We start from the raw sequence: 18,835 nt of genomic DNA on the forward strand, positions 1-18,835 counted from the left end.
TATTTGTATAAAGTGCCCGAGGGCAATTTTATGATAACTTGGCGAGCTAGTACACGAAATTGCATTTTAGCATGTGCTCGAGGAATGTTAATTTCGGAAGCAGTATTTCAGAATATTTTGTGGTTAGTGATTACATGAAATGGCAGTGACAATATTATTCAAGTTAACTTTATGATAAATTCCAAGTCGTTTTAAACTGAGACAAGCATGAAATATTTGCCACTGAAACGGCGTCAAGTGTAGCAATCTGGGGGCATCAATCAATCAATTTCAGAAATTTTCAGTTTATTTTGTATAATCAAAGGATATTAATCAAGCTACTGCTAAGTCGTTTGAAAGATTTAAGACGGCCGTATGTTTCTCTGTTGTAAACTGAGTCACAAATTATTTAATTTAAAATATTACATCAGCTGATCAAATATCGTGGTATGTCGTTTACTGAGTGCAATATGTTGTAGTTTTCTAAGATCTGATGGTACAAATACTTTTTTTTTGCAAGTCTTTTCTTCATTCAAATACAGAGGTACTGACGGAAACATTTTACAAAACAATAATACAGTAGGATCCATAATGATCCTCGTACAAATTGGAATTCTAAAAAAACCCTGATTAAGATCAAATATGAGTAACAAGTTAGACATTTGGTCATGCTAGATCCACAGGGACTCGGTCAGACGATAATTTTGGGGGGCATTTTGCAATCCATCAGTCGGTGCAATTTTAGTTGTGTGTCGTACATTGTATTTCATGTTTACTTGTATCAAATTATTAGCGTTGGAACCCAGAGTTGTACGTATGTTTAATAGCAATGAGTAGTTTACTATCAATGTCCTTATACTGAAAAAATATAATCATTACAAAAATATATATCCGCTAACCGAATCCCGGATTCAGGATATCAGTAAAAACTATAGTTACATAACCATGATAATAGTAAGAATCTGGATAATACTGGATCTATACTATTATCTATTATTTATACTGATGCACTTGATAAGAATACAGGGGCAAAGGAGTTAATGATAATGTAATGCCACTCAGTTACATACTTTATAACAAACAAAATATGATAAAAAAAAATACATTTCGTGGGGGGAGGGGGGATCGGAAATTAAAAAGATTGCGAAATGAGACCTCATTCTAAGTTTAATGTTGATGTTGGGAGGAAAAAGGGGGGTAAGAACTTCTGAGTTTGCCAAAATTGAAGTGTTTAACTTGATCAAAGGATCTGAGCAGTGAATAAATAATAGAAAGTTAGTCCTACCTTCTTTCTTTTTTATTCATGTTGACTATATTAGTTTATTTCATTATAAAGAAAACATAAAAACGAGAAGAAGTTGTATGGTTGCCAATGAGACAACTCTCCTCAAGAAACTTCATGACGCATGCAGAAGTTAACAACTAAGTGTGGTCCCATAATATCTTTTCCTACATGTGGCCAAGGATTTATACAAATCCTTGATGTGGCTATGGTATCTTGCTGAATATATTTTTCAGAAAGATTTTAAAATAAATTATTTTATCCAAAACAGATCATGATTCTAGCAAAATAAACTCTAGGAAATAAAATTGAAAGGCCTCAAAGTCTTATTATTTGTGGTAATTCTTATTTGGGGTACAAGTATTTGGCTTTGCTTTGTGATTACATTGAAATGCAGTTATCGAAATATCGATAAACAGTCGGCAATCCAACTAAAATTAAGAACTATATCGTTATTTACTAACTCACATAACTCGTGTCAACGTATATATTTTGAGTTAGATTGAAAGGCAAGACTATTTGTGTTTGAACATTTATAATAAACGAGTACTAAACGCGAGACAGAAATTTTGCTATACTCTGCCTTCCCTCTGTTATTTTGTTTTTATCTAGAAGAGATTTTTTTGGGCATAAATCTACGAAACCCCTTTCCAAGGTACTAACATATATATATGACGATTTGGTGTCACGATATCTCAGTAGCATGGGTTCAATTCCCGGCGAGGGAAGAACCAAAATTTACAGATCTAACATTGTTGGGTTGAAGTTTAGACACAGCCATATATATATACTGCACCTGTCCTAAGTCGGGAACCTTTTGTATAGTGGTTGTCGTTTGTTAATGTACATGTGGTCCTCGTTTTTATTTAGATCATACTTTTGGTTTTCCTTGTTTAATGGTTTTACACTAGTCATTTTGGGGCCCTTTATAGCTTGCTGTTCGGTGTGAGCCAAAGTTTCATACTTTGACCCATGATATTGATTACCGTTTTTTTCCATATTGTTACATGGATGGAAAGTTGTCTCATTGGCACTCATACCACATATTTTTCCTGTATATGTAACAATATGAACGGGCTTGATTGACACTGTAAAACTACGATTGGATTAAAAAAGAATAAGACGGAAATTCAATTAAAATCGTAAAAGATTGACTCTCTATTAACCTTTAACATATGCAGTTTTAGTAATCAACTGAAATTCTGATCGTAAGACTCATAGCTACATTGATTCAGAGAAAAAGATGTCAAACGTTGACCGTATACGTGTATATAGGCACGCCATATGTGGAGTACAGTTTTACGTATGTCAAAAACTCCCTTTGTCTATATCAATAACATATTCCGTATATCATACGATACAAAATTCTACATAAACTTGTAAAAAGAATCTTGAAGTACTGAATATCGATCGGATGACCACAAGTTCTTGTGGATGGTCAAAATCACTCGTCGTAGAAAAAAAATAACATATCTCTTTACCTGAAACTAAGGTTAATGAAGAAATATATTTTTTTCTGAGACAAGTTCGTGCGTGGATGATGAATAAATGACAGGATATTCAATCTCACCGTAATAACTATTATAATGTAGTGATACAAATCAGTATACAAATCAGTATACTGATTTGTTGTTATATATTATATTAAAATAACAGTTACATGTATATATGATTTCCATCCATTTGTATATCATTCTATTCTACTATTCTAATAATAGTGCAATGCAAGTGCATAGGGACACTTTTCTGTAAAAATTCGATTTTTCTAAAATAGATATAGGAAGATGTGGTGTGAGTGCCAATGAGACAACTCTCCATCCAAATTACAATCTAAAAAAAGTGAACCATTATAGGTCAATGTACGGCTTTCAACACGGAGCCTTGGCTCACACCGAACAACAAGCTATAAAGGGTCCCACAATTACTAGTGTAAAACCATTCAAACGGGAGAAACTAAAAGATTGGTTACGAGTAGGCATTCATATTTTCCCGCAAAAACAATTACAGATTTACCGGTCCTTGCTGATAGTGTCGCAAAACGTTCTTTGAGATGTTCTTCTGCATGCTTTAACACAATTTTTCGGTACGTGTGCATTGATATTATCAATGATTGTTTACTTATATATAATTCGTGTGGTCTAGCGGGACGGCTACAGTACAGGCTATTTGGTGTCACGATATCTCAGTAGCATGGGTTCAAATCCCGGCGAGGGAAGAACAAAAAATTTGCGAAAGCAAATTTACAGATGTAACATTAATGGGGTGATGTTTAGACGAGTTGTATATACGTATATATATATATATATATATACAACTCGTCTAAACATCAACCCAACAATGTTAGATACTGTAGTACGACGCTAGATTAAAACTGACGTGGAAAGGTAACACCCGGCCACCGAAAGCTTCATTTTTATGAAGCCCAGGTGGTCGTGTGGTCTAGCGCACCGGTTACAGAGCAGGCGATTTGGTGTCACGATATCTCAGTAGCATTGGTTCTAACCCGGCGAGGGAAGAACAAAAAATTTGCGAATGCAAATTTACAGATCTAACATTGTTGGGTTGATGTTTAGACGTGTTGTATATTATGTACACAGCCATGTATCACCATCACTGCTGGTGATCCGACGGATAAATCTGTTGTAGAGTTGTCACTGGCTCAGACGTAATTATCTAACTACAAATCATTTTCATATTATTAATTCATGTTGTAAACAACAATATTTTTATCAGTATTCATTGGAGAGATGTATTTATATCAAACGATAAGGATTGTTATTTTGCACTCGCTTATGTGCGCGTATATATCATGTTTATAGATCGCGGTTATAAACCCAAAACTAATTTACATTATGGAAATCTAGGCGATAGCAATACATCGGAATGACCTCAAGGTCATCGCGATCTAAAAATGGTTGAACATAATTTAGTAACTTATTGGAGAAAGATAATCGTTTGCTCGCTCTACTTTTACACTGGTGTGATAGCTATGGTATGAATACTGAACTTGAAATATACATTTTTATTACGTATCAGACTATCAGTATAAGTATTTGAAATCGTCAAGAGAAACTGCAATTTTTTAACAAAATATTTTTAGTAATGTGTGCATCAACTTTGAAGCACTTAAGATCATTTCCAGTTCCTGTCCGTGTTCTTCTCTTTAATATCTTAAGTTTTTCTATAGTTTCTTGTAGACTGGTGCTCTTCTTTTCGGTAGTTATTTTCGTTTTCTTCGGTGTTGGTATTTTTTTCAACTTTTAATTATTTGATAGCTTCTCAATCTGTCTCTGTCACGGTGCCATTTAACGATGGCTGCTGATTTTAAGACCGCATAATATAAATTCATCTATTTCTTCTGTAAATATGGCAGTAAATACTCCTCGTCTGAGCTGCTTATGTAATTTTGACACTTCAAATTCTCGTATAATATAGATTACAAAGAATTCATCACGGTTTGATGCACTGCATTAAAGAAACCATGCTTTTAGTTCCTGCATCTTCAATAAAAAGATGTCTGGATACTGAAATATCTGCAAGTAGGATGCGAGAAAGAGACAAACACGCATCCGTTTGATTCAGAACAATAATGTCAATTCCATAATCATTGGTAAACATTTATTTTCTTCCGTTTTCTGAGGATGATTCCTAAATTATTACTTATGTCATTCGAACGAAATCCCGGTCTGGGGGAATCGTGATCGTATTCTTCGCAAACAGACGTCTGCAAATTAACCGCGGAAATTCGATTTTTGAAAAAAAAAGTGAGATAATCTTTTATCAGAGACTCTGTACTAACAACCTCAAAATGACAAGTGACTGCATTTTTAATCAAACTAAAAGGAACTATATCTGATCCATAAGATAAGTGAACTACTAGTGTACAGAATCATTATTATCTTTGTTCCTACGATAACACTATAGGTCTCGGAAAATATTTCACAACCGGTTCAATAAGGGTCATGGACATGGAGCCCATGCCGTCGCCGACGTAGTAGGCCCTACTTTAAAAGAATTATCCGCGTAATAAATGTGATTAACTTCGATAATTGTATACATCGACTTTTTTCTCTGTGCTCTTATACTTACACACTACAAATAGTATCGTTAGTTTTTTTTTTAAAATAGAATGTAACTTTGTTTCTTTCAAATGCTTATTATGAAAAAAAATCGGTGGCATATTTGACAACTTTACCCCAGTGACCAACTGATCAACTATGAGAGAACATCGTACCGTATAATAAGATATATAAACACTATTTCTTAGCAAATTGGGACCATTTGCCAAAATTATACTTGGAAAATATTTAAACCAACTTTTAAGTGGAATAGGAATAATAGTTGTAAAATAATAGCTTGTTTCCCAATCCACTGTAAATGAATATGTTTAAATCTAATGCGTAAAGGATTCGTGAATATATAATTTTAAAATTCCACAATAGTTGATCTTCGCTCTTACTGTAAAAATAATCAGTCAATGGTCGAGACTATGGGTCACTGTTACCGTTATGTTGTATTTCCTTAGCAAACCGTTGATAACAACTATATAATCTTTTTCATTACTGTGTAACCGGAGAGCATGATTCTTCATACAAAATCATATGTGTCTCCTCCGGGGCTCGAACCTGGGACCTCTGGGTTGCAAGGCAGCGCGTTAACCAATTGAGCTAAAGAGGAACTTTCTAATAAGCTCAACCGCTTACGACTGACTAAATATCCACCACATTTATACTAAGGGGAGCAATTCCGTCACATGGGATTTTCCAAGGATTTGTATAGTAAGATTACTATACAAATCCTTGGATTTTATATATTTTGCGCTACTCTTCTGTTGAAAATAAATTTGGTTAAACTGCATGTTTGGATGTAGTTTAAATATATCAGTACTTGGACTCATCTCTTCAAGTGCAAAAGTAACGGGCTTACTTAAAAACATATGGAAATCTTTGTTTCTGGGTATGCGAAGACCGTGATACTTCAATATTTCAGAAAATTAATTGGTTTGTTTTGGCAAGATTTTATATATTAATGTTATAGGAATTCCTATGGGAACTAACTGTGTACTGAGTGCATGCTAATCTTTCTTCACTGATAAAAATCTTCTTTAATTGCAATACGTCGGAAAGGAAATATTTGAATTGCATACACGAATAAAATCCCATTAACGAACAAATCAGCAATTTTAACAATACACTCAGTACTAGCAAATACTTTGATGCTATATGCAGGATTAGTTTGGCTCGATTGTATTAAACGTCGAATGATTCTATACTACAGAACTTGAGCTAAACAAAGTCAATGTAACAGTATTTTGAGAATATAGTGTTTGATTGTATTGTAAAATGAATTCACAACTTTTATGAAGTTGATTTCAATTTTGCCATCGCAAACTTCAAAGTTCAATTTTTTATTGTGCTTACCTTTAGCTGGAACTATGTTTGTCGTAAGTTTATACCTATTTCAATGTCGTAGTTTGATTGGAAATATGGAAAAAAAATGTGATATTAGAAAAAGGTTGGAACACATTTCAACACTGAACAAGAGCTACATCAGTCGCATGTGCAGTACAAATGTAAAACAATTCAAACGAAATAACCAATTGCCTGATATATGCACACAACAATAGCAACAAAAAGAAAAAAAGTCAATCAAATTCAAGTTATTTTAACTGATTATGTACAAAACAATAGCAACAAAAAGAAAAAAAGTCTATCAAATTCAAGTTATTCTAACTGATTATGCACAATACAGTTGAGGTTCATTCACGTTTTTGTTGAAAGAAGTGAAATGGTCTGAGCAAAGTTCTAGTTTTATAAATATAGTTTCTATATAAGGTAAAATCGTAAAAACATTCAATTCTATCCAATGTTCCATTCACAAAGGACGAGTGACTAGTGTACACATGACATTCGATAATTTAAGAGTTTTGACAACTTCACCGGCTTTCATCTACAGATTACGTTGTTAATTATTTTTTTTTGATAAAAAAAACCCAGTAATTGTGAAAAAATTATGTGTCGGCACGTGCCTTATTAAGTGCCTAGCGGCAGCTACGCCCCTGGCAGATTCCGTGGTTTATTAAAGTCTCATCACAGAAAAAACAAACATTAAAAACATGTTGCATCTACAAACAGCTAGATGTTTATATTGACGGTTTAAACGTGACAAGTGACATGCATGTGTCATTCGTTAAAGAGTTATTAAAGAGTCTACATGTATACAAATACATGTACAAACTTACATCATGATTAGTCTATAATCATATAAAACATGTAAAAGAGTAATTATGATATAACATAATGTTTTTCCACGTTAAAATGTTATACTAGGCCAGGTTTTTACAAAAATGTTACAAAAGTTTTTCTTATCATAAACTAGATTAATATTTTTCTTCATATAAACACATATAAACTTCTTTTTTTTAAATTATCAATGAATATGGACATATATCATGGCCTTGAAATCTTCGAACATTCAGTACTGAAAGTTCATGTTTTCATCTCGCAACAGCAGTTATTATTATGCTGCTGTTATATAAGAAATTGTAAAGGAAATTTGACTTAACGATTGATTTTCTTTTTTGAGAGGAAATTTGACTTAACAGTTGATTTCTAAAAGAAATCTCAGATTTCACAGAACTTTTTTTGTGTTTGTTTTTGTGTACATGCATATGTACGGAAATATTACGTTGTGTCACCGGTTTGTTCCGTGTTTATTATTTATCATGTCAACTTCCGGAAAAATGACAGATGACAGAAATACAGAAAATACCAAAGAAACAAATCACCATGGAATAATGATCATTCTATAGCATAACCTGCTATATTCATATTTTATAGAAGTATCCATAATCTCCCTCAATGATGAAAATTCCATTTGACTGATTGGAAAGATATTTCACCGCATTCTTTGCAGCCAGACTGAGGCCCAGATACCCAAAATATTGGGTTTCATATACTTTACAGAGTTAATCTTTACAAAGAAAACTAAAAGCTTAACAGCATAAACAATTGTAATTGGAAGACTATTTCATCTTGTTATTAATGATAAATAATACCAATATGAGCATCAACCCAAACCACACTGTTCTGGCTGGAGAAGAACCAGTGAATCCTGGCAATGGGTTCCACTATCACTGCTCCACAGGAGATCTAATGGGTCCACTAGGACTACTGGTGCAAGGACTGTTAGCCTTTCTTGCCTTTTCATCATTAATAGGTACATATTGTAATATGAGGAAGGCGCTACCTTAAATGCCAGCTTTATACTAAGACAATGTCCTATGTTTTGATTAGTTGTTGGTTGTTTAACGTCCAGTGGCAAATATTTCATGCATGTTCAGAACAAATGTCCTAGGTTACATGTCTAAAATGAAATTATAAGTTCAGATAGAAAATGTTTAGGGAACGAACATTGAACTTGAAAAGGCATGAGGGGTTATGGTATTTTTCCTGAAAAAATATTCTGGTTCATAAATTGATGAATAAAAAATCTGTTCAAGCATAGGACAAAAAAAATGTTTTTAATCCAGATCTTCACCAAAAATGATTTTATCTTTCAGATATATATGCAAATTAAATTTAACTTATATATATATATCTTAAAACATAAAAACTTCCCAAACTTCCCAAACCGCACATGTAAGTCTGTACACAGTAGTTTTTTAGGTGATAATAAAGGCCATATAATAATTAGGCCGTATTTGCCAATTTGTTATGATAAACATTAATACTAGTGTTAAATTTTGACCAAATAATTTTAGTTGAAGGGCTTCGTTAAAAAAAATCTGACTCAAATAAAAAACAATTGTGTTTCTGATCATCTTCAGTTTGTGAGTTGTACATGTTCTACATCAACTTCTTGTACTAATTCAGAGTCAGCTTTATGTCTTTTTTTGCAAATATTTTTTGTATAACATGCACATGATGTAGCTTACTTTTCAAGTTTTTATATGACAGCAAAATAAAATTGAGAATGGAAATCGGAAATATAAGCATGTAAAAAATTTGCTGAATGATGTCATAGTTGTTTTCAAGTAGACACATTGGTTTCAAGACAATAACTTGAGTATAAGTGAATGGATCTCTATGAAATTTTACTAGAAGATTCAATACACAAAAGGAAGATTATAATTGATTTTGGGGTTATAGTACATCATTATTGGGGGTGGTTTTTTTTCTTCAAAATTTTGAGTTTTTCTTCCAAAAATTACCTTATTTACATTAATTATACTCATCTAGTATATATAGATTCAACAAATACTGATTTGGCAGGAGATGCACTCAAAATAGGGTGTTTTAAATATTTTATCTGTAGTTTTTCCTATGATTTGTACTTCTTGATAATCATGATAATGTTGATGTGAGTATCATGATAAAGAAAATATATTTGGTAACTGTAAGTATATATTCACAATTGACATGCACCGGAGCAGGAAAAGGATCTTCTGTCCCTTTATTTCCAAAAATGTACATGATTTTTTTTCACAGAAACACAAGTTATTTGGTAAATAAAACATGTGTCAATGTTTGAAACTTTCAGTAATAAAAATTCAGTATAGCTTGTTTGAATGTTTCACTGATTGTATGAAAATTTTAACAGCAATGTACAAAACACTTGATAAAATTGCATTATCTGCAGAATTGTTGATAACTTTCCTCACAATAAATTCACAAGGACATAGAACTAACACATTGCCCATGCTATTCTGATCTGAGTTTTATACATACATATACTGGCATGGCTGTGCTGTTTCAAGTTGTCTTCTTTTTCTGTTTCCTAAGAAGTATTTGTTTAACCTGTTCAGTCACTATAAAGTGTTACAATTCTTATTTAGACGCAACACATAAATAGTGACCAAAAAGGTACTGCTTTCACATGAGAGGAGCTAGAAAAAAAATGAAATGTACACATTTTCAATAGTTTGTAGGACTTACTATCATATGAAATTAAGGAGATATGTACATGTAGTTCGAGACTTCTGCTGAATAGAAATATGTGGGTCTACCTGATTCCTGTTTTCAAATTAGTCCATATTGAAGGATCCGAAAGTAAAATATGTTTGATTTCAACTGACATAAAAAAAAATGGTGTTATTTATATGCTCAATATACATCTGCGGTCGTATCAGGCTGTGCATGGCAAAGCATTTTATTGCCTTTAGGTTTGTACTTTTTTTTTTTGGTCATGAAAATAAATTTTTAAGTCTGTTGTGAAGTTGCTAACATGAGAATACTCTAATTTTACCTAAATTGTTAGTTTTTTTTACCCAACTTTTTTATGTACCAGACAAAAGTTTATTCTGTGCTTATTTTGTAGACTTCCCTTGTTTACAATAGAGTTACACCAATTTAATTTTGAGTCCATGTAGAGTCATTGAAAAATGAGTTTGAAATTACATCCAAACAATCCATGATCCTGTAATGAGACCAGTACCCAAATTCCATACATCATTACATGTATGGTTAATTTCAAATCCTTTAAACTGGGATATAAACAGAGATTTTGTTTTATTTCATGCTGTAACTATTATTTTTGGAAGAAAAGGATATTCATGGTAACACATCTAATTTGCTCATTTTATTGAAACCCAATTGAACCTTTCCATAGATTCACCTGATAGTGACCTGTCCATTTAAACTTTTTGCAGTTCTATTGTCCCATTGAACAAATACAACAGGTATTGTTCTCTGTATAGTTTATAGTCACTCAGACCTTTAAATTTCTTCTAAGAGAAATCTATCACTCATTAATTAATCTACCAGAGTAAAAAGAAGATAATAAGATAATTGCACATGCAGGTATTTTTTGTTGAAAAGGTGCAATTTGGTTACTGAGTACAATTTTGGTACTGTGATGTTATATCATAAGTGTGTATTGCTAAATAGGTTGAAATGTGAACCTGATAGTGATATAGTGATAAAGTACTTGGTAGAGTAAAAATGTTTTGATCAGGGATAAACTGATGCATAAAATATGCAGGTGACTGCTGCAGCTTGAATTTTAAAGGATGTAGCCCACATTCTTCCAAGTAACATGCCCTGTATATACCTATCATGGACAGTGGTTTATTCTCATGGGTTATCATATTAATAACTCCATCTTCCTATAAAATCCAATTTTGGACAATATTGAAGCATACAATATATACAGTAGTCAGTTCTAAATGTACTACTCAGACTCAAGTCTCCTTTTATGATTAAACTTAGAGAGAGAAAACAAAACAGTTTCCATTTCCTGGGACTGTATAAGGTGTGACATAATCAATGAAAAGATGTCTTGAGAGTTTGCCATAATTTAGGAAGTACAGAATTAGAAGATTGTGAATTATTTGAATGTTTTAACTTTTGTTAAGTTTTGAATTAGTCTGTGGGCTACCATAGGATCCAGAGGGAGACCCTTTTCTTGGGAAAAAAATGATGATTATATAGGGAATAACTGAAGCATGACTGGAGCGCACCGTCACCCTCCTCCCCCCCCCCCCCCCCCTTTTATGAAAAATGCTGGATTCGCCATTGACTACATGAATAACCGTGATCACATTCAACTGTATAATTATCACTGTTCCTTGGTGTGGGGAATAATGATATGTGGCAGATGAACATAAGGAGTCATGGTCAACCAGTGCACCGGAGTTTGCCCGGCATGGCCAATTTGTAAAAAAAAATGCGAAATGTATTGCTTGTAGAATTTTTTTCTTTGTTCCCATGGCTGGACGGAACTTTTACGCTAAATATGTTATCGTTAATTATGATTTTGTGACTTTTGAATGAAGTACCTGTGATTATTTAGGACATTTGCTTTGACCTCACTGATAATGGAATGTTGAAGCAGACGAAACATGGCGTCAGATGTTGTTGTCATAACTTCGGTAATTTCCGTGGTACAATAAAATTCAAATAAGCTACACAAGTAGCCAACATTTCTGAATTCTTGTTTTTGAAAACAAATAAAAATTCATGTCGTATTTAACATAGAAATTATTCCGATCTGTCCCGTTTTTTCAAGATCGCGTTAAAACGTTAAATTCGGCCGCCATTAAAAAAAATAATCGTACGAGATTTAGCGAGAGTGACGAAACTTTTCAGATGGGTCGTCTAGAAAGAGTTATCGTTCTTTGTCCCAAAACGATGCTTCTACCATAAGTGCCAGCATAGCTGGCATATTACTGAAATTAAGAACTGATTTGGTAAAAAATTAAGACAAACTATCAGAGCTAATATATATGAGACAGGCATTAACTGTGAAAAGGGACAAAGTCTGCATTAATTTTTTTTTTTTGAATTCAGACATATTTTAACTTCAAAATCAGTTAAAAAAAGAAACGGAAATACAGTAACGTTTCCGATTTTGGTTCTGTTGTTTGGGATTTTAGTTTTGATGTTATTTAAGTTATGATGTCATATTCAATGTAAACAAAGAAACGCGATCATCAGGTAACGTTTGTTCATATCAAAGACAAAGAATTATTAAAAATGAAATTGGTATTGTGTTCCTGAGTTCCTATATTCTTATATTTTACTAGACTACTCGAAGTCTCATGACAATGAGACTAGAAGAAGGAAGTAGATTTCTGCACAAATGCAGAAAAATAGAAAAGTATTGAAAAAAATTCTTTAACTTGCGAACATTTTCCGTGAAACTCAATGATTTTTCATTATACACAATATATGCAATAAAAAGAGATCTACACATTTAATTTTAAATTGATAACAATCTGGTTTGAAAAGATTACAAGAAGCTTAAAAATGTTGAAAGAATGAGAAAGAAGAAAGATAATGACAACTGGATTAAAACAAAAGTTATCAGTACATGTACATGTACAATACAGTTCTGTTTTCAAAGACATTTTTAGAAGTTGGACACAATTCATAATACTAAAATTAAGAAATATAGCATTTTCTATATGTTAGATGATTTATTTACAGCAAAGAGGTATTGTGAACCAAGATATGAAAGGAGGCCATGGAGAATTTGGTAAATATGTAAAATATTATCAATAAAGATATTACAGATACATGTTACTTGTGTTAATTAAACCAAGTCTTCATTTTAATGTCTTTTACATCAGCAATACATGTATCTTAGTCAAGGTTGCAAATAAGGGCTGTTTAGTATTTTTTTTTAGTTACAAATGTACATTTATGGCCCTAAGAAATGCAGAAGTAGATATTGTAAGCACTCTCGTACCAACATTTCTCGTTTAAGTTTTATAAAGTTTTGTGAAAGATTACATCATCATGATCATCAAATCTCAGATGAAAAAAATCAGGAATTGATTCGAGGGGTACCAATCTGCTCTTTCACCCTCTCAGTTATGTGTTATTCAAATTATTATACTGAAGTTCTATTAAAATATCAAAGGACAAAATGAAGAACAAGATCATTGATTTTAAACTTTTAAAATATGGTTGTAAATTTAATTCATTGTCCTTTACCTAAATCATCAATTATTGATTGGTCTGCACAAGAGGGTGACATTCAAAAAATTATCTCCCCCTGAGCCATGGGATAGAGTAAAATGTCTCCCTCGTGATAGCCAATCAAAAGCTGGCATTTTAACTTGAAGTATGATAAAATATATACATGTACATGTATGTACAGTTTATGTATGTTTTGATGTTTAAGAGGAGTAAAACATTTCTGTTTATTTTTTATTTTAGGTTTTTTGATACATCCAAGCAAGCTTTTGGAGCATTTTTGATCCACTTTGCTAATGTTTTTCTAGCAGATATTTCCAAAGGGGGTGATCCTTGTACTTGGTAAGTTTCATAACAGAAAGGGGGATAAAGTTCAAAATTTCTCGAGAACTATTCCTGGGTTAGCTTTGAAAAATCACTAATCTTATCAGGAGATGGAAGGGGGTTTCAACCACAGCTACATGTATTGATAAGACAAAGATGTACAAATCAGGTTCGTATCACATTGTTTTACATTTATTCGTTAAATGCTAGTAATATTTTTTTTTATTAACCTCCAGGACTTTTTTCATGAAACACCAGAAAGATAAATTTTATCAAACAACTGATGATTGATTTATTCATTTAACTCCAGGAAGATTGATTTGAAACTGAAATATTTTGTGTTTACTGAACCTTAAACCACATTTATCAGATAATTCAATTCCTTTTGGAAAGTTAGTGATATGAATGGGTATGCTGACTTAATTATTGTTGCTGTTAAAAATTGTTCTTAGTCAAAATAAATTCTTATAATTTTATTAAATGTTTTGGCAAGGTCATTTAAAGTTTAAGACTCATAGATAAAACTGGAGCTCAGTGAAAATATACAAAAATAGATTTTTGGTCTAAGATGATTGTTTATCATGTATATTACAAACATTTATGATACAATGATAATATTACTTACAGGTATGTTGTCAGTTTCCTGTTGGATTCTACCATTGGATTGGTTGTCATTTATATTGGTCTCAAAATCACACAATTTATTGTTGATAGATATAAATGTGAATCACTGAAGTTTGGAGAGTATGGTAAGGACCAAGTACTGCTGAACTTACAATTTTAACTATATTTGCTAAATGGAAAAAGTTGCATAAAAAAGAACCTAAAAAATTGTGTCAACAGTAGAATAAATATGCTTCTAAAATATATGCCTGCTGCACAAATATGCTATTAATAAATAAAACAGAATGCAAATTTCTATACATATATATGAAGTACACACACTCATCGCACAGTTTAAATAATTTTTTGGATTTTGTAAATGTTCAATATTGTCATGTAGTGATATAGTGATTTCACACTGATGAGACCAATCAAGCAACAGATCAAAAATCCAGTACTGATTATATGGGTTAAATTACTTGTATGCAATATAATTTTTTATTTGAAAGAATTTAATTGCAGGAAATCCTCCAAAATGCAATGCATTTATTGGTCAATGTGGACTGTATATTTTGGTTATGATAGTAGAAAAGATATTAATGACACTGCTGATTTCATTTCACTTCTGGAAGGATGTAAGTATGGATTATCTCCTCTTTTATCTTTAGTTGGTGTTTATAAGTTTTGATAATTACTGTGGAATGGTTTAACTCTTTAGTATGTTCTTGTCTTGAGTAGGCTTGACTTTAAATATCAATTTTTTTTTAAATACTCAAAAGTTTCTGACTATTGATTTACTTTGTAAACATGAGATATATGAGGCAGAGGCAGGCGTATGTGTCATTTAGACAACAACTGTATTATTTGAATAAAATTTTCAAATTCTTACAACATATTCAGAAAATAGGAAAGTAGGTACAATGTATCTGACAGACACTATATTATATATACAGGGCATGAGATATTTTGTTTTCCTTGGCATTAAATGAGTGTATCGATACATTTTCTTGTCCCAATAGAAATGATTGAATTGACATGCCCATATCCTATAAATCTGATACAAAGTATCCCTTGATCTGTGTAATAAATATACCAAACTAAGATGCATAGTCTAATTTGTATCTTAATCTTTTTAATTATGTTGTGAGTTTATTTTGGTTTGTTGCAATAAAGACAACACTTTTTCAAAATAGCTCACCATAGATTTTTTTGAGAAAAAAAAACTGGATGTAAGCTTTTTTTCAAACATAATTGGGATTGATTTAACCCTGGAACCATATTTTCTTGTGCTTACATGTTATTTAATTTAAAAAATGAACAACTTATACTTAATATTTTGATTATTTATTAAATATGAAATTGGCACTATGCATACATGCTATATTTCATGGTTACATAGATAAAACTAACTAACAAATGAATAAACTTGTCTATTTTAGGTTAGAAAGTTTATAATGTCACCTGTCAAAGATCCTCATGTAGAATTAGTCATAGTTATGTTTATTATACCGTTAGTAGTTAATGTAAGTATACAATATATTAGTACATTACACAAATGGTAATTAAGGTCTAAGTTTCTCATAATGATGATTTTGGGACCTTAGTGGCCATGATCACTATAGCCTATATACCATGAGGTTTAGAATTTGAACCCTGCTTGATGGTGTGTCTAAGTAGTTCACCTTCAGTGGTCTTTAGCCTGTCAACTTTAGATTGTGAGTTGGAACCCAACTTGTGGTGAGATATTGACTTTTGATTGTCAGTTTTATGCTCAATGCTGCTGGTTCCCTCCGGGTATTAAGACTTCTTCCACCAATAAACGAATAGGTTGCTGAAAGTGGCATTTAACATAAAAAAAACAACAAATTTAATGAATTGTATTCAGTAAAAGCCTTTTTTCTTGGAGTACATTTTCATGCCCCTGCTGTAGCAGAGTGGGCATTAAGGTTTACTCTTGTCCTTTTGTATGTACCAAAATTGGATTCTGTTACCCAACCATAGTTTGCCTCAACTAAATGTTATGAAACTAATACACAATGCTTATTAGCACAAGACACAGATCTAGTTTGAATTTTGGTGGTGTCACTTTTACCATTCTAGATTTATGTCTGTTTCTGTTCTCTTACTTTAGTTTGCCACAATAAAATGTTATGAATCTTATCCAAAATGCTTATTACTGCAAAACACTGATCGATTAAAATTTTTTGTGGCATCATTTTTACCATTCTAGAGTTTTCCAATTTACAAATAGAAAAATTGTTGAATTTTCCGTTTTGGTTCTCTGATTTCAGTTTGCCTCAATTAAAAGTTATGAATCTTATACACAATGATAATGTCCACTATACACAGATCATGTTTGAATTTTGGTGGCGTCACTTATACTGTTCTAGAGTTATTCCATTTGCAAATGGGTAAATTGCTGAATTTTTGTTTCTGTTCTCCAACTTAAGTTTGCCTCAACCAAATTGTATGAAACTTATTCACAATGCTTATTACCACAAAACTCAGATCTATTATGAGTTTGGGTAGCATCACTTTTACTATTCTTGAAGTATGTTCCTTCATAACGTTGTATGCAAGCAGAGCATCATCTGTGTGCCATGGACACATTCCCCATTTATTTTTTATTTATTTCATCTTTTAAAACATGCTAGTAATATGTCTTACCTTTATATTTGTTTTTATTGCAGGCTTTTATATTTTGGGTGGTTGATAATTTCTTGAAGCGAAAAATAAAGGGGACAAAAACCATTTATGTCACAGAACATGATCCTTCAGTCACTTATCATAGACGACAAGAAAAAGCTCACTCTTATAACAAGATAGAAAGGTCAGAGGAATCAGACTTACTAGCCTCCACAGATGAAGAAATAGACATAAGACACAGGTCTTCTTCAACTGACCATCTGCTGTCTTGATGTAAGAGGAAGTTGATAGAGGGAGATAACTCAGATGAGATGCTTGCCATGTGATACTGTTTTGTTTGTGATATTGAGTTTTAGTTTTGGGTGCTAAATCCAGTCAATTGTCCAGTTGAGTGATTTTTTTGTGCAATAATTGTTGAAGAATCTTAGTCCTGGAAATGAAAGAGAGAACTGTTTGATACAGTTTACATGATTTGTGATTTAAATCAAGATGGGCTTTATTGTCTTTTTAAATAAAAGTGGTATTTGCTTGTAATGTATTAAGAAGGAATGTTTTATTTGTGTACATAGTTTGATAGCCTTGCACTTAAAGTTCTACTTAATATTTGTTTTTGTGTTACACCTGTTGTCTTTTGCATGCTGATTGATGTTTGTTGTTTTATGATGTGCTTTTTTAAATAGTATTATTGATTTAATTTAAAATACTTGAGTAAAGATTTTCCTATTATTGCCAAAGGTTTTGAAATCATAGTTGTTAAAATTGATTGTACCACAGAAGAATTAATCCAATGGATTTTTAAGAAAAAGATTGTAAAAGGGAAAGAAAGTAAAGATATCATTACAATTTTTTCTTCAGTTGAAGTAATTTATCAGTTTAAATATCCAGTATTAATCACCATCAATGTATAAATGTAAAATTCTGAAACTATCACAGAATTAAGTAAATTGTGCATCTAATATTGCCATAATTATTGTCATAAATATTTTTGGACATATTATATTACAACAAATAGATGCCATTATAGAAATATAGTTTTAACTAAAACAGATGCTTCTTAGCAGCAGTATAAAATATTTGCCTGCTTTCTTAAGGCCACCTTGGAAAAGTGTAAAATGGGCATTAGAGAATCGACTTTGGTTCAGTGGTTTAGTTATAATTAATGAATTTTCTATTGTAAACATAAATTTTACTTGTGAGATAAGTAATATTTCATGAGAATGATTGTTTCTAGCACAATTTCCAGGGTAATTTTCTGAAAAAGTCATGTGTAATTTCAAATAACACAACAATCATTTCTATTTATAAAAAGCAAGGAATATTTGTAAAATTTTAATAGTCTCAATTTTTAAAAAACAACGATTATTAACATCTTGCCGCTAATTTGTTAATTCAAATCTGTGGTGAAATTTGGTCCCATCAGATTTTATATGCTCAGGGAAAGATTTCCAATTGACTTGATCTGAAATAAGTTGCAGTCCCAGTTTGACATGTTTTTTTGGATAAGTTTTAATTATTTTCAATTAGTTTATTTTTGTTCATTTCCTGCATTATGTACATTCACTTATGTAAATCAGTTACTGTA

General features: G+C 31.8%; 1 protein-coding gene across 1 annotated transcript; it reads left to right on the top strand.

The window, feature by feature from the left end:
• The first annotated feature begins 7,964 nt into the window (after nt 1-7,964).
• On the top strand, nt 7,965-18,058 carry LOC139483216 (store-operated calcium entry regulator STIMATE-like). The gene is made up of 7 exons (XM_071267250.1): nt 7,965-8,479; nt 13,189-13,237; nt 13,924-14,022; nt 14,632-14,753; nt 15,130-15,242; nt 16,047-16,130; nt 17,298-18,058. The coding sequence occupies exons 1-7, from the start codon at nt 8,305-8,307 to the stop codon at nt 17,523-17,525; spliced, it is 870 nt and encodes a 289-aa protein (XP_071123351.1). The 5' UTR covers nt 7,965-8,304; the 3' UTR covers nt 17,526-18,058.
• Nucleotides 18,059-18,835: the final 777 nt, after the last annotated feature.

Source organism: Mytilus edulis, chromosome 1 (genome assembly GCF_963676685.1).
Source record: "Mytilus edulis chromosome 1, xbMytEdul2.2, whole genome shotgun sequence".
Classification (NCBI taxonomy): Eukaryota; Metazoa; Mollusca; class Bivalvia; order Mytilida; family Mytilidae; genus Mytilus; species Mytilus edulis.

What these genes read in the sequence shown, in the direction of transcription:
- LOC139483216 (XM_071267250.1), top strand. Translation starts at nt 8,305, where the DNA reads ATGATAAATAATACCAATATGAGCATCAACCCAAACCACACTGTTCTG. An exon ending in AGGAGGCCATGGAGAATTTG is followed by an intron (nt 13,238 to 13,923) that starts GTAAATATGTAA and finishes TTTTTATTTTAG; the next exon opens with GTTTTTTGATACATCCAAGC. An exon ending in CATTTCACTTCTGGAAGGAT is followed by an intron (nt 15,243 to 16,046) that starts GTAAGTATGGAT and finishes TGTCTATTTTAG; the next exon opens with GTTAGAAAGTTTATAATGTC.